Consider the following 14,135-nt stretch of genomic DNA (forward strand, 5'->3'; position numbering starts at 1 on the left):
TTATTCAAGACAAGGGACGCTGGGAGTTTGAGAAACTAAATTCTACTTTATTCTTTTCAAACCAAGATATAAAAGCTTAATCCCCTGCCCCCCCCCCTCCGCCGCCCACATCCAATGCCGAGCTCAGCACATTGCTGCTCCAGCCACACACGCACCCCAGGGAAAGAGGAACACATTAAAGTTGGTAGAAAGTCGCTAACAATCCATGAGAGAGGCATTTGCCCGGCCTCCTCCTCTCAGCAATGGGGCGTAGCCGACCCCTCTCCACATCAGTCCTCTTGGGGCTTCATTTGTAGCCCTTCAGAGTTCAAGGACGACTTCACCCAGCACTCATAGGACATTTTCTCTCTCTCTGGGACATGTGCAGTGAGTTCACAGTTCTCAGCTTCAGCTCTCTGGCTTGCAAGAGCAAACAGTGCCCTTTCAAGGTCTTGCACCCCCACACCCACCCTCTCCCCCTCCTGACTGTATCTTACATCTCTGCAGGGATCAGGCAGTAACTTCCTTCCCCATTTCAGTCCCTGACTCCTGGAGTGGGTATCCAGCACTCGCCCTCATTGTTTTGCTGACAGGCACTGGTCATTTTCATTGTTCAAAGAAGAAGCAAATCTGATGTGAAAGAAAATCAGTAAGGACTATTTTGGCAAATTATCATTTGTCTTTTGAGGTCCCCAAGAAATCTGAGCTATATCCCGTCAAACTCATTTAACGTCAAATAAATGACAGAACAGCCTTCACCAAAAAGAGAAAAACCCACACTCCAGGGTGGGCTACAAACCACTTTCCCGTTCATGACGTGAAATCCCAGAGAATTTAAAACTCAACTCTTGGGAACCAATTTGCCCATTTCCTGCTGAACAGGCTAAAGCTCCTTTCCTCAGCACCGCCGCATTCTTTGGCTGGTCATTGACAAAAGTTTTAGCATCATCGTCATAAAAGAAAGGGGAAAAAAAGACAAACAACCAAAAACTTCCTGTCTACAAATGATCTGGATTTGGCTGGAAAAACTCCAGATGCCACTTTACCAATAGATAGAGGCTGGGACTGAAGTTGAAACTGTGCTTTGGGGTTCATTTGAATTCCCCCTTCAGGAATGTGACATTTTTGTCTCGAGCCCCTAGGGGCCTGATTGAGGATCAAAGAAATTAAAGCCTGATTCCTAAGCATGGTTGGCAAAGGACGCTGTGGTAAATGACACACATGAAGGTGGAGGGGTAGAAAGGGAAAAGGATAAACTCTCCACGGCTTGGACAGAGGCTGCTCTGTGAGAGAAGATGTGTGAAATTGATGGGGGCGTGAGGGAATCCCTCAGACTCCTCTCATCCCCTTCAAATAATACAGAAGCGAAACCACCGCATTATTTTGCTATCCCTCATCCAGCTCTTTTAATCTCTATTGAATGCTGGTGTAAAAGGGAGAAACAGCACAAAAAATTAAATGCTTTTTAGCATAACCTGGAGCAATGTGAGGATGTCTGGGAATGAGACAATCTCACTGCAAAGGGGGCACTTAGTGACTCTAACAATCACTTTGCTAATGGGGGATTGGAATAAACTGCTCAGGGTCAGTCTAGAGTAGCAAAAGGGGAGGAGGAACAAAGGAGATGCACTAGCGAATCCCAACCAGTTCTCCTCCCCTAGCCAGACACTCGGAGGCTGATATTATCACCCCCCATTTATTCCCTCTCTGGAAGGCACAGATTTGTCTCGGGTCACCCCGCAAGCTGCTGGCAGAGTTGGGAACAGAGCTGAGGTCTCCTGAGTCTCAGGCCAGTGCTCCATCCACTAGGCAACGCTGCTTCCCTCTCACAGGCTGATGCTGCTGTAGCAGAGGTGGGAAATCCAGGCGTCCAAGAAAACGCCCTGTGGAAATCAGTCTCTGCTAATGGTGCTGTCTGAATGCAGCAGGGGCAGGAAGAAGGGGCAGAGGGGGTGAGTGATGAGGCAGCACCTCTCTGCCCCTGTGCTCTCCCTCACCTCTTATCCCATGAGCCCCAAACACACGATAGCCCAGCACCCAGCTCCCCCTGCTTCCCAGCTCCACCAGCCCCAACCATTCAATCCCCAGTTTCCTCCCCACAACCCATTGGCTGGTCCTTTAATGGTGGATCCCCCAGAGCCCAGCACCCCGGGGAATTTGGGGAGGGGAGGAGTTACCAGCCCCCAGGGACACTCCCCATACAGGAAACAGCTCCTGGTGAGTAGGGGAGCCCAGCCCAGGGGCTGTGGAAGATGGGGTTGGGGACAGTGTGAAGATGGAGCCTGGCCCAAGTGTCCTTCTCCTCATCTCCATGGCAGGGGGATCCCAGCTGGGAGGGGAAGGGAGAGGGGGGAGCTTCAGTCAGGCAGAGGGACCATCTGGAGAAGTTTCTCTCTCTTCCTTCCCCCACCTGTGGCCCATCAGCTCAGCAGCCAGGGCTGCAGCAGGGGGGAGGGGCTGATCGGAGCTTCTCCTCCTCTGCCTGGGGTTTGCTGAGACCAGGCAGAGCCAGAGGGTCACTGACCAGCTGATGCTCGGCTGCTGCTGGATCCTCACCCCAGCGATGGGCAGCTGGATCCTTGGGAGCCAAATGTCCCTGATGTGTGTGGGAACGAGGAAATAGGTTTGTCACCATGGCCAGCCCCAGTCAGGGCACTGAGAGAATTTCCCAGCTGTGTGGAGGCATTTCTGTTGTCCAACATGGTGTTTGCTCCCTTGGACCATGTCCCACACTGAGAACATCTCAGAGGTTTCTTCCCTGTTTAGATTTGCAGAGGCCTGATACTCCGGAAGCACCAAATGAACCTTCCCTCACGTTCAAGCTCTCGCTGTTGTGTGGGTCACTGAAGTGTGAAGTCAAATTGAATCTTTTCCTGCAGTCAAGCTACTTCTAGGGTCTCTCACCCTTGTGGGTTCTCTGATGTTTGGTAAGCTCTGAGCTCTTACTGAAGCTTTCCCCACAGTCAAGGCATTTATAATGCATCTCTCTGATGTGGATTTTCCCATGTTTAATAAGATTTGAGAGGTAACTGAAAGTTTTCCCACACTCGTGGCATTTAAAGGGTCTCTCTCCTGTGTGGATTCTGCTATGTATAGTAAGGGCTGAACTTGAGATAAAACTTTTCCCACACTCAAGGCATCCATAGGGTCTCTCTCCTGTGTGGGTGCGCTGATGTGTAATAAGCGTTGCACTCCGACTAAAACTTTTCCCACACTCACGGCATTTAAAGGGTTTCTCTCCCGTGTGCACTCTCTGGTGTACAATAAGCCTTGAATTGTGTATGAAGCTTTTCCCACAGTCGAAGCATTTATGGGGTCTCTCTCCTGTATGGATTCTCTGATGTCTAGTAAGTTTTATTCTGTCAGTGAAACTTTTCCCACAGTCAAGGCATTTATAGGATTTGTCACTTGGTGTGTGGATCCTCTGATGCTTAATAAGGTCTGAGCGCTTAATGAAAGTTTTCCCACAGTCAATGCATTTATATGGTCTCTCTCCTGTATGTTCTCTCTGGTGTTCACTAAGCTTTGACTTCTGAATGAAGCTTTTCCCACAATCAAGGCATTGATATGGTCTTTCTCCTGTATGTTGTCTCTGGTGTTCACTAAGCTTTGACTTCTGAATGAAGCTTTTCCCACAGTCGAAGCATTTATGGGGTCTCTCTCCTGTGTGGGTTTTCTGATGTGCAGTAAGGGTTGATTTCACACTGAAACTTTTCCCACACTCGTGGCATTTATAGGGTCTTTCTCCTGTGTGGATTCTCCTATGTCTAGTAAGCGCTGAGTTCTCAATAAAACCTTTCCCACACTCAAGGCATCCATAGGGTCTCTCTCCTGTGTGGGATCGCAGATGTATAATAAGTGCTGAATTATGATTAAAACTTTTCCCACACTCATGGCATTTAAAGGGTCTCTCTCCTGTGTGGGTGATCTCATGTCTAATAAGCTCTGCGCTCCGAATAAAACCTTTCCCACACTCACAGCATATATAGGGTCTCTCTCCTGTGTGTACTCTCTGGTGTACAGTAAGCCTTGACTTCTGTATGAAGCTTTTCCCACAGTCAAAGCATTTATAGGGTCTCTCTCCTGTATGCATTCTTTGATGACTAGTAAATTTTATTCTGTCGATGAAGCTTTTCCCACAGTCGAGGCATTTATATTGCGTCTCCCCGATGTGGATTCCCCGGTGTTTAGTAAGATTTGAGCGGTGACTGAAAGTTTTCCCACACTCAAGGCATTTAAAGGGTCTCTCTCCTGTGTGTACTCTCTGGTGTATAATAAGGTTTGACTTGTGAATGAAGGTTTTCCCACAGTCTAAGCATTTATAAGGCTTCTCTCCTGAGATTGTTCTCTGATGTGACATAAGCAGTGCCCACTGCCTAAAACTTTTCCCACACACAAGGCATTTATAGGGTTTCTCTCCTGTGTGCAGTCTCTGGTGTACAATAAGAACTAGCTTCCTACTGAAGCTTTTCCCACAGTCTAAGCATTTATAGGGCTTCTCTCCTGTGTGGGTTCTGTGATGTGACATAAGCTGTGACCTCCAATTAAATCTTTTCCCACACTCAAGGCATTTATAGGGTTTCTCTCCTGTGTGGGTTCTCCAATGTGTAAGAAGGATTGTACTGAAATGGAATCGTTTCCCACAGTCAAGGCATTTGTAGGGTTTCTCTTCATTGTGACTTCTCTGCTGGACTGTGGTTTCCTTGGGATCCTTACATCCTCCGCCACATTTAGTGGATTCATCCAGTTTCTTCCTGGGATAGTTTCCCAGCTGCATCTCTGATCCGTGTCGATCTCCCCAGGCATTTCCCTGCTCCAAGCACTGGGAAAAATTCTCTTCAGGTCTTCTCAAAAACCTCTCCTGCAATTCCACTTGCTCAGGACCTTCCTGCTGATGAGTCTCCTCCTTGGTCTCACTCACTGTCCTATCACCTGCTGGGAGAGAGAGAATCCAGACAGGAGTCACTGCCTGTGCTGGGGAGACAGGACAGAAAGGGGAATAGCAAAGAGGGAAAACACAACACAGTGACTGTTGGGAAGATTGAGATGTTGGATTTCTGCCGCCACCCAAACACTCCCAGGGAAGTAAAGTCGGGGAGGAAATTCCCGACAGTTAACAGGATGGGTGGGAAGCCGTGACTGATATTTGCCTTGATGATACGACACCTGCTGACTGCAGCCCTGACCTGGGTGAGATGGGGCAAAACTGAGGGCTCTTGCTCATGGCACGTTTTCGGAGTCCCAGCTTTTTCCTTCACTCGCCAGTTGTTTCTGTCTTAGTTTCCCTGACTCCTCACCTGTGCAGGTGTCTCTCGGGCTCACAATTTCCTCCGAGGCCTGGAGATCCGGGACCCACGGCTCTTCCCCTCTTTCCAGCTGGGCGATCACGTCGGGTTTGGGAATGGGAAATCCTGCTCAGGGAGTGAAATCAGGCAAGCTCAGGGCGCATGGAGCATTGGTAGAGTATTTGTCACAAGGAACAATCCCTGAGATTAACCTGACCCTACATGGGACTGTAGTAACTCAGACCCCTTGGGAGCAGCAGGGATCTGGGGGTGGGGTTTTTTTTTACCCCCTCACTAGGAGGTCTCAGGTAGATGCGCTCTGGGGGACTTGCTGACACACATACAGCTCGGATGTTAAACTCCTGCCTATTTCCAAGACTGCAGAACCTAGAGCCCTCCCCATGGATGGAGCAAGGTGAACAGTGTGTAGGAGAAATAATACAGACAGGGCAATACCCTGCTTCTGACCCCTGGACAGCTGGAGAGATGGGGATGAATTAGCCTGTCCATTCGGTTTCTGACTCTCCTGTTCCATTGAATGGGGGATGGAGATGCAAGTCTCTCACACACTGGCATAGGCGCTGACTTCCCCTCTTTTCTGTGGGTGCTCGACCCTGCCTCTGCCCCGCCCCCACTCCACCTCTTCCATGAGGCCCCGCCACTTCCCAGCCCCCATTTCAACCCCATCCCCAAAGTCCCCGCCCCAACTCTGCCCCTCCCTGCCCCTATTCTAACTCCTTCCCCAAATCCCTGCCCCGGTCCTGCCTCTTCCCCACCTCCTGCCCTGAGCGCGCCATGTTCCCGCTCCTCCCCGCCCTCCCAGAGCATGCAAACAGCTGTTTGGCGGTGGCTGGGCGGGAAACGCTGTGAGATAGGCGGAGGAGTGTGGACGCGGAACGCTCGGGGAAGAGGAGGAGGTAGTGCAGGGGAGCTTGGCTGCCATAGGGTGCAGAGCACCCGCTAATTTTTCCCCGTGGGTGCTCCAGCCCGGGAGCACCCACGGAGTCGGTGCCTATGCACACCGGAGCTGTGGACTATGCGACCCTCCTCCTCCAATCTGACTGACTAGAGAAGAACCTGACCAGATTCAGACACGCAGACCCCACGGTTTCCAATAGCTGAGGGCCCAGGAATCCCTTACCCAGCGAGGTCACTGTCTCATGGTTCTCCTGCATGACGTCCCTGTAGAGAGCTCTCTGACCGGGGTCCAGCAGAGCCCCCTGTCGCTCGGTGAAATACACAGCCACATCCTCGAAGGTCACCGGCATCTGAAACATCAGTTCCCCCACTCAGCGCCTGCTGCCCCAGCCACAATCCCACTAGTCATGGGGGAGGAGGCCCAGAGAAACAGAATCCCACCCGCACCCTGCTCAGAGCAAGGAGGCTTCAAGGGGTGGGGAGAAGGTGAGAGCTCCTTGTCCCCCCAGGGGACGGAATAGGGCAGAGTCTTCTCATTTCCCACACACCGGCCAGCCACAGGCTGATACAGGAAGCAGAGCTCTGAGCCAGGGACAGGGACAGGAATCCCAACAGCTTCCCTTCGTATTTCACAGCAGCCTCCGGCCAGTGGGGTCAGGCTCCAGCACTGGGAGTCTGATCAGTTTTCCCAGCCTGCCCAGGGGGGGTGTTTCCTGGTTCAGAAATGGGGGAATGTTCCCTCCTCCCCCACACGCCAATGGGCCTGTTCAGAAAATCAGGCTCCAAGTTCAATGTGTCCCAGCAGGTTTGTCCTGCCCCTCCCCTTCTACAGCAACTCCCCCCTGCAGCTCCCTGAAAATCCCCTACCTGAGCTGGCTCCATCACAGCCATTTCCCTTCCCTGTCCCCTGGAAGACGGGACGATCAGGAGCGAAACATGAACGTGATTCCTCAGCCTGTCAGGGCGAGAGGGGCGATGGGGGAAGTTTCAGAAGGGGCTTGAGTCCATTTCACACCTAGATTCCCCCCAGACTCTCTCCCTGCAGACAGATGCCCTGGACTCTGCCATGCTGGGAAAACCTTCAGTCACTATTACAATACTGACCCAGCCCCTCCCACCAGCACTGAACCCCTGAGACACTTTTAAACCCCCCCCCCCAGGGACAGAGTCTCTGAGAGAAATGCTAGAAAAGAGCAGAATCTAAGGAGCTACTTTGTAGGATTCCCCCTGACATTGGCCCCGAGGGCAGTGTGTCTCCCCAGCAGTGTGTTGACTCAGCTGGGGCAGGAACTGGATTTTCCTCTGTCAGCTCCTCCCCTTGTTCCCAGGAGAGTCAGTCGGCCCAGGGGGGTGCAGGGAATGGATCCGGGCAGGGCTGGGAGCTGGGAACCTCCCTCCCCACTTCTTGCTCCTGCTGCCCCTTTCGATCTCACCCCTCCCCTTCCTGTCTACATCCCTCTCCCCTCTGCCTGGGAGAACTGGGGACTGTCCCGTTCCCATGGGCTTTGGCTTTCCAGTGTGAGCCTGGCTGTGTCACTGAAGGCAGCAGTTTGGGGACCCACAGGCATGGGGGAGCCCCTCCCCCTCCAGTAAAAACTCACCAGCAGGTCCCTGAAAGGGGCCCCTTGGGCAGAGTCACTTTCCTGCCCGGCCCCAGCCCTTTGCCCCGGGTCTCTCCCCTCACCTGCAGGCTCTGGCTCAGAGGGTGCTGTTGGCAGAGCCCGGGCTGCCCCAGGGGCTGGTTCTATCCTCCCAAGAAAGCTGTCCGTTTGTCCCGTCCCCCGTCTCTCCCCCCCACACACACACACGGTTGAACACAGAGGGGGGTTAATGAAGGTCTCTCCTTGGCAAAGACCCCGCTGGGGGAGCAGCAGCTGCTTAGTCTGGGACCCAGATCAAAATGCAGGAGGCAGCATCAACCCAATATCATGGGTAAGGCTCCCTTAGAGTCACGGACAGGTCACAGGCTGTAAACAAAATATCACCACCCATGATCTGTCCATGTCTTGTACTATACCCCTGACTAATTCTTGGGAGTGCAGTGGGTGCTCGTGGGGGGCGGGGCATGGGTGCTGGGGAGTACGTGGGTGGTCAGGTGGGTGGCCTGGGGGGGGCACTGCAGGTGCTGGGAGTTAGCAGCCCGGGGGGGCTCCGCAGGGGGCAGTCTAAGGGTCGCTGTGGGTGCTCGGGTGGGAGTAGGCCAGGACCCTGCTAGTGCTGTGGGGAGGGCTGGCTGGGCTCGCAGGCTACCTACCCGGCTTCTCAGAAGCGGTGACATCTCCCTCCCTAAGCTTCTAGCTTCCATGACCTCCATGACAAACTCGCAGCCTTAATCATGAGCAGACAGAGACAGACACCAGCCTCCTCTGCCTTAGCAATAACTAGCCCCCCATATGAGGACAGTTCAGCAGCTGTGGATTTCATTTCCCCATCTGGACTCACACCGGAACAGAACCAGAGAACCAGGTTGAACCGATATGCTTAACTGAACTGGAACCAGACTTAAACCATCATTTTTCCTCTTCCCCAGTGAACCTGAATCTGAATTGGACTTGGAAAAAAATGGCTGCCTGTTGAAATGAAGTTTCAGCAATTTTTCAGCTCAATATTTGACAAAATAAAATAAAACCTACTCTGATCTCACCCATTATAAACAAGACACCAAAACAACCCCCAGGCATGTGATCGCTACTGGAACGGCCTGTCCCAGTAGGAGAAGAGAAGGGGGCAGCCCACAGGAGGAGGGAGGAAGGGAAGAGAAGTGGGGGCTCCCTGTCCCAGAAGTTAACATTAACTCTTCAAGCCCAAGGAAAAAGGCTGCTCAATTCTTCTTCCACTTAGACAGGCCTCCTCTCACCCGTCCCCACCCCTTAGAGCAGCTCCTCCCTCCCATTGCCCCACCTGAGGCAGGCCCCATGCCCCAAATTCAGTTCCCCACTGAAGCAAGCCACAGGGCTCACTCCCAACCCCCTCCCTGCTTCTGGGGCACTGCCTGGTAACTGAACCAGAACTGAACACACCGACGGCCACTGAACCTGAACCAAACCCCAATTCCACTCCTTTCGGCTTCCAGCGACTCTGGTTGGACACCGAATCCTGCGCAGAAATCAGACCAGCCCATGTTCAGTGCTGTCAACCCAAGAGTCAGACCCCCCGCCCCACCCAAATAAGGAGATTGTCTTTAAACACAAATATGAAATTGGAAGCAGGGTGTGTGTGCGTGTGTGTGGGGGGGGATTCTGGGTGGAGATTTGCCTGGTAAATTCTCAGCCCTTTGGGGTAAATCTCCTGCCTGCCCCTATCTCTGGGTGACCACCTTTTCTAAAGGCAAAAGTGAGACACATGCAGGAGCCCCACCCCTCCTCTCCCCAAGGCCATGCCCCCTGCTCCTCCTCTTCTCTCTGAGGTCCTGCCCCCTGGCCAGACCAGAAGCCAGGCCATGATAACACCTGCACAGGGAGCCCGGGCCACTGCAGAGAGCCCCAGACCCTCCATCTGGCAAGGGGCTGGAGTGCCAATTAGGGTGACCGGGCCGTAGACTGTCCTGTTGGCGGCGCCGCGCAGCAGGGCTGGCAGGCTCCCAACTAGCCTCCGCGCCACGCGGCTCTGGAAAAGCAGCCGACATGCCCCCCACCTCCCGCCCATAGGTGCAGCTCCCAGTGGCCGGCTGGGTCAGGGCAGGGGACGAACAAGCCCCACTCGCGATTGGTCAGCAGGTGGCTGTTGAGGGGTCACGGTGCGCACCCCTCCCGCTGCTGCCCTCCCTCTTCTCCTCGTACTCCTCCTGTGGCTGGGCTCCAGCTACGGCACGTGCCCCTGCAGTGACCCCGCGGTCTGTCGCCCCATCGCCGGCACCCGAGTTCGAGGTATAGATCCTCGTCTCCGAGTGCTGGGAATGGGACTGCTGGAGGGGAGGGGAGGAGAACGAGACCAGGGCCGGCCCTGTGGGTGGGTGGGAGTAAGGGGGAAGGACCTCAGCTGCAAGGGGCAGTTGGAGGTGACTTCTCAGAAGCAGGGGTGCCCCTCCTTCCCCCTGCTCCACTGCAGTGTGCAGCCAGCACTGCTCCTGTCCCCCGCCTCCTTCCTCCCCGGAGCCCAGCCACTTGGACTGGGAGCCACCTCCGCTCTGCTGTGCGGGGTGGGGGGAGGCTGATGTTGGGGTGTCCCGCTACCATGTACCCGATTTCCATTAAGCTGGGGTGACAGGACAGGGGGAATCTGTGTGTGCTGCTGCCTCTCTGGGTCCAGCTATTTGTGTCTGAACAAGCCTTCAGGTGCCTGACCGACCCTGAGTGCTTTCTTAAAGAGACAGTGCTACGAGGTCAGCATCCGGAGCTGCTGCTCTCCTGCCCTCTCCTTATGCAGCCCAGGCAGGGAACATGACCTGGGTGCAGGGAGTCCTGCCCTCGCTCCCCCCCCTCACACCCCCCTAGGGGGGCCCGGGGCAGGGGAGCAGCAGTCCAGTGGGGGAGCGAGCAGCAATGTCAGCTGCTCCTTCCCTGCATCCAGGTCAGTTTCCCCATGTGGGTGCCAGAAGGGGAGGCAGACTTTAGGGGCACAGGAGGGGGGTAGGAGTTGGGGTGAATGGGGAACAATGTAGGGGTTCGGGGTGAAGCGATGGTGGGGAGGCAATTGGGGTGATGATGCGCCATGCCCAGGGGGGCCAGGGGCACCAAAACGCAAGTTCGCCCAGGGGGCCATTTTCCCTAAGGCCGGCCCTGACAAGAGACTGCCTATCTCGGGGCCCTGTGGGACTCCTGCACCACCTCCCCCGTAGGGCCCCGAGAAAGCGTGTGGAAAAAGAGTCTCTGTGTAGGCAAGTGTGTGCATCTCCCACATTCACACTGTTGCAGCTCCTGGCGCCTGTTTGGGCCTTGCAGGGAAAATGAGCCGGGGAGAGGGTGGGGGAGAGTGAACAAAAGAGGGAGGGGGATGGAGCGAGGGGGGCGGGGCCTCAATGAAAGGTGCGGGACAGGGGCGGGACAAGCTGGGAACCCTAGTGCCCATAGCACCGCCCGCCCCATCTGCCGCTCCCCAGGGCAGGTGGCGAGTCTGGGTCTCTCCACTGCAGACTGGGAGGCTCTTAGTATGGCCGGGATCTAGCTTGCGGCTGGCCAGGGGGAAGGGCTTCGAGGGGCGGGGCCTCGTGGCGAAGCGGGGCTAACGCCCACCTCAATCCCGCCCCCGGGGAACAGGCTGGCGCTGCCCCTGAGCCTCGGGCAGGCGCAGAGTCCCGGCACCGGGAATCCTGGGGTCATTTAGCCCGAGTCCTGCCAATTGGGGACAGATGGTCACCCTGCCCATCCCCCACTGCTGGTCTGACCATTTGTAGGGGAACAAATCCCCGCTGGGCAGGGCAGGGCAGCCCCCTCAACCTCCCTTACCCCAATGGGCGGGGGAGCTGCCTTGTATCTCTCCTCCCCTCCCCCTTATCCCTGCCCCCTGCTCTCCCTTCCCCACCCAGTCTGCTCATGCTCTCAGTCTGCCCCCAGGCTCCCTTCCCCCCTTTCCTCCGCAGTGACCCCCCCCCGCATACATCTTCCCTCTATTCCAGCCTCGTTCCCCTCAGCCCCATAATTCCCCCTCTGCCCCCGATCACGCCGCATCACCCCAACCTCCCTTCAGTGCAACCCCTGGCACATCCCATCCTGCCCCTGCTCCGCACTCCTGCCCCCGGCCTCACACACCCCTGTTCCCCCCTCAATCCCCTCTTCAGCCCCCCTGCACCCCACGTGTGTCTGCCCCAGCACGGCCCGGGCTGGCTCCCCCCCCCCCGCACACACCGGGAGCTGGCGGCAGCTTTCCCGGGCCCAGGGCGGGAATCGCAGCCAGCTCTGCTGGGAGCAGCCTGGGGCCAAACCTCCCCCTGCAGCCCGGGGGTGACGGGGGGGGGGGGCGGGTCTCTCTTACCTTCCCTCCTAGCGGGGCCCGCCTGGGGCAGGGGCAGGGGCCGGGCCGGGAAGGGGCCTGGCCGGGCTGGGGGCTCTGCCCTGGGAGAGGCTCCTGGGGAGCAGCGGGAAGGGCCCTGCTGGAGATTCCCCTCTCCCGGCTGCAGCCCGGGCTCCGGGCTCCCAGCACCAGCCGCCGGGGCTCGGGGATCTCGCCGGGAGCCAGAGTCACCGCAGCGGCCGCGAGTCACTTCCTGCTGCCGGGACTGATCCCAGCGATCGCTCCCCCCAGAGCCGCCTCCCAGCTGCTCCTGGGTCCTAGCGATAAACCCATCGCGCTGCAGCCCCCTGCCCCAGACCCTGCCTCCTGGGGCCCCAGCTCGGGCAGCTTCTCCCAGCACTATGCAGGCATCCTGCCTAGAAGCCACAGGATCAGTGGGGGGGACAGAAAGGAGATGTGCAGACAGGGCTGGCTTTAGGAAGTGCGGGGCCCAATTTGAACATTTTTGGCGGGCCCCGGCAGGGATAACTAATACAAAAAAAAAAAAAAAACGTAAAAAAAGCCTTTCATTTCTTCCATGTATTATTTACTTTCCATAACTATATAAATAATGAAATTATATATTATGTACATTGCATCATATATGCTGTTGATAGGTTATTAATGAGCTCCCTTTCACATGTGTGGGTCCCCGCCACTCCCTGGGGGTGTGCTAGGGTGACCAGATGTCCCGATTTTATAGGGACAGTCCCAATTTTGGGGCGTTTTTCTTATATAGGATCCTATTACCCCCCACCCCCTGTCCGGATTTTTCACACTTGCTGTCTGGTCACGTGGTGTGCACATGTGTGGGTCCCAGCTGCTCCCTGCCCCCCTCATTGAAGCAGGTGGGCAGAGTTACTGCCCTGGGAACTGCAGGGCACCAGTGGACATGGGGCTGGCTGGAGGCAGGGCAGGGGCTGACTGAAGGAAGGGTCTGGCTGCAGGCAGGGCAAGGGGTGCGGGACTGGCTGGAGACAGGGGTGTGTGGAGCTGGCTGGCTTCAGGCAGGGCCGCAGGGGGATGTGGCAGGGGTTGGCAGGGCTGGAGACAGAGGTGTGCAGGACTGTTCCCCTCTTCAGGCTTCAGGCAGGGGGCGCAGGAGGGGTTGGCTGAAGACTGGGCAGGGGGTGCGGGGCTGGCTGCAGGCAGGGCAGGGGGTGTAGGGCTGGTGCGGGCGGGGCAGAGGTTTCAGGGCTGGTACCAGCAGGGTGTGTGTGGGGCTGGCTGGCTTTGGGCAGGGCCACAGGGGAGTGCGGCAGGGGTTGGCTGGAGACAGGGCAGAGGATGCAGCCGGGGCTGGCTGTGGGCAGGGGGTGCAGGGCTGGCTGCAGGCAGGGCATGGAGGGTGGGGCTGGTGCGGGCAGGGGGTGTGGGGCTGGAGGCAGGGCAGGGGGTGCAGCAGGGGCTAGCTGCAGGCAGGGCACGGGGGTTGGGGCTGGTGCGGGCAGGGGGTGCAGCAGGAGCTGGCTGCAGGCACGGGGTGCAGGGCTGGCTGGAGACAGGGGCTGGCTGCGGGCAGAGCAGGGGGTGCAGGGCTGGTGCAGGCAGGGGGTGCAGCAGATGCAGCTAGAGCCCCAGCCCTTTAAATAGCCCCCGAGCCCCCCGCTATCCCAGGGCTTCGGGCAGGGCCACAGGGGAGTGCAGCAGGGGTTGGCGGGAGACAGGGCAGAGGGTGCAGCAGGGGCTGGCTGTGGGCAGGGGGTGCAGGGCTGGCTGCAGGCAGGGCAGGGGGGGTGGGGCTGGTGTGGGCAGGGGGTGCAGGGCTGGCTGCAGGCAGGGCAGGGGGTGCAGCAGGGGCTGGTGCGGGCAGGGGGTGCAGCAGGGGCTGGCTGCAGGCAGGGGGTGCAGGGCTGCTTGGAGACAGGGGCTGGCTGCGGGCAGGGCAGGGGGCGCAGCAGAGGCAGCTAGAGCCCCAGCCCTTTAAATAGCCCCCGAGTCCCCCGCTATCCCAGGGCTCTGTGGGCTATTTAAAGGGCCCTGTGCTCCCCTGCTTCTACCACCCCGGCCCTTTAAATAGCTGCG

At 56.9% G+C, this 14,135-nt stretch overlaps 1 protein-coding gene across 27 annotated transcripts in view; it reads right to left on the reverse strand.

Annotated features, from left to right (window-relative positions):
- LOC101935336 (zinc finger protein 850) overlaps positions 1-14,135 on the reverse strand; it is a 140,009-nt gene that overhangs the window by 21,789 nt on the left and 104,085 nt on the right. For 3 of the 27 annotated variants that reach the window (XM_065564729.1, XM_065564767.1, XM_065564765.1), the window contains exons 2-3: positions 7,050-7,137; positions 5,277-5,390 (exon numbers count right to left, since the gene is read on the reverse strand). The exons of 1 other annotated variant lie outside the window; for it this stretch is intronic. In XM_065564729.1, coding sequence (XP_065420801.1) covers positions 5,277-5,390; positions 7,050-7,137 — 202 coding nt within the window. Of the gene's footprint in view, positions 1-26; positions 4,954-5,276; positions 5,391-6,405; positions 6,533-7,049; positions 7,138-8,626; positions 8,753-12,092; positions 12,409-14,135 lie in introns of those variants that run through there. 23 more of the 27 variants (XM_065564739.1, XM_065564735.1, XM_065564738.1 and 20 more) reach the window with 17 other exon arrangements.

This window comes from Chrysemys picta, chromosome 12 (genome assembly GCF_011386835.1).
Source record: "Chrysemys picta bellii isolate R12L10 chromosome 12, ASM1138683v2, whole genome shotgun sequence".
Lineage (NCBI taxonomy): Eukaryota > Metazoa > Chordata > Testudines > Emydidae > Chrysemys > Chrysemys picta.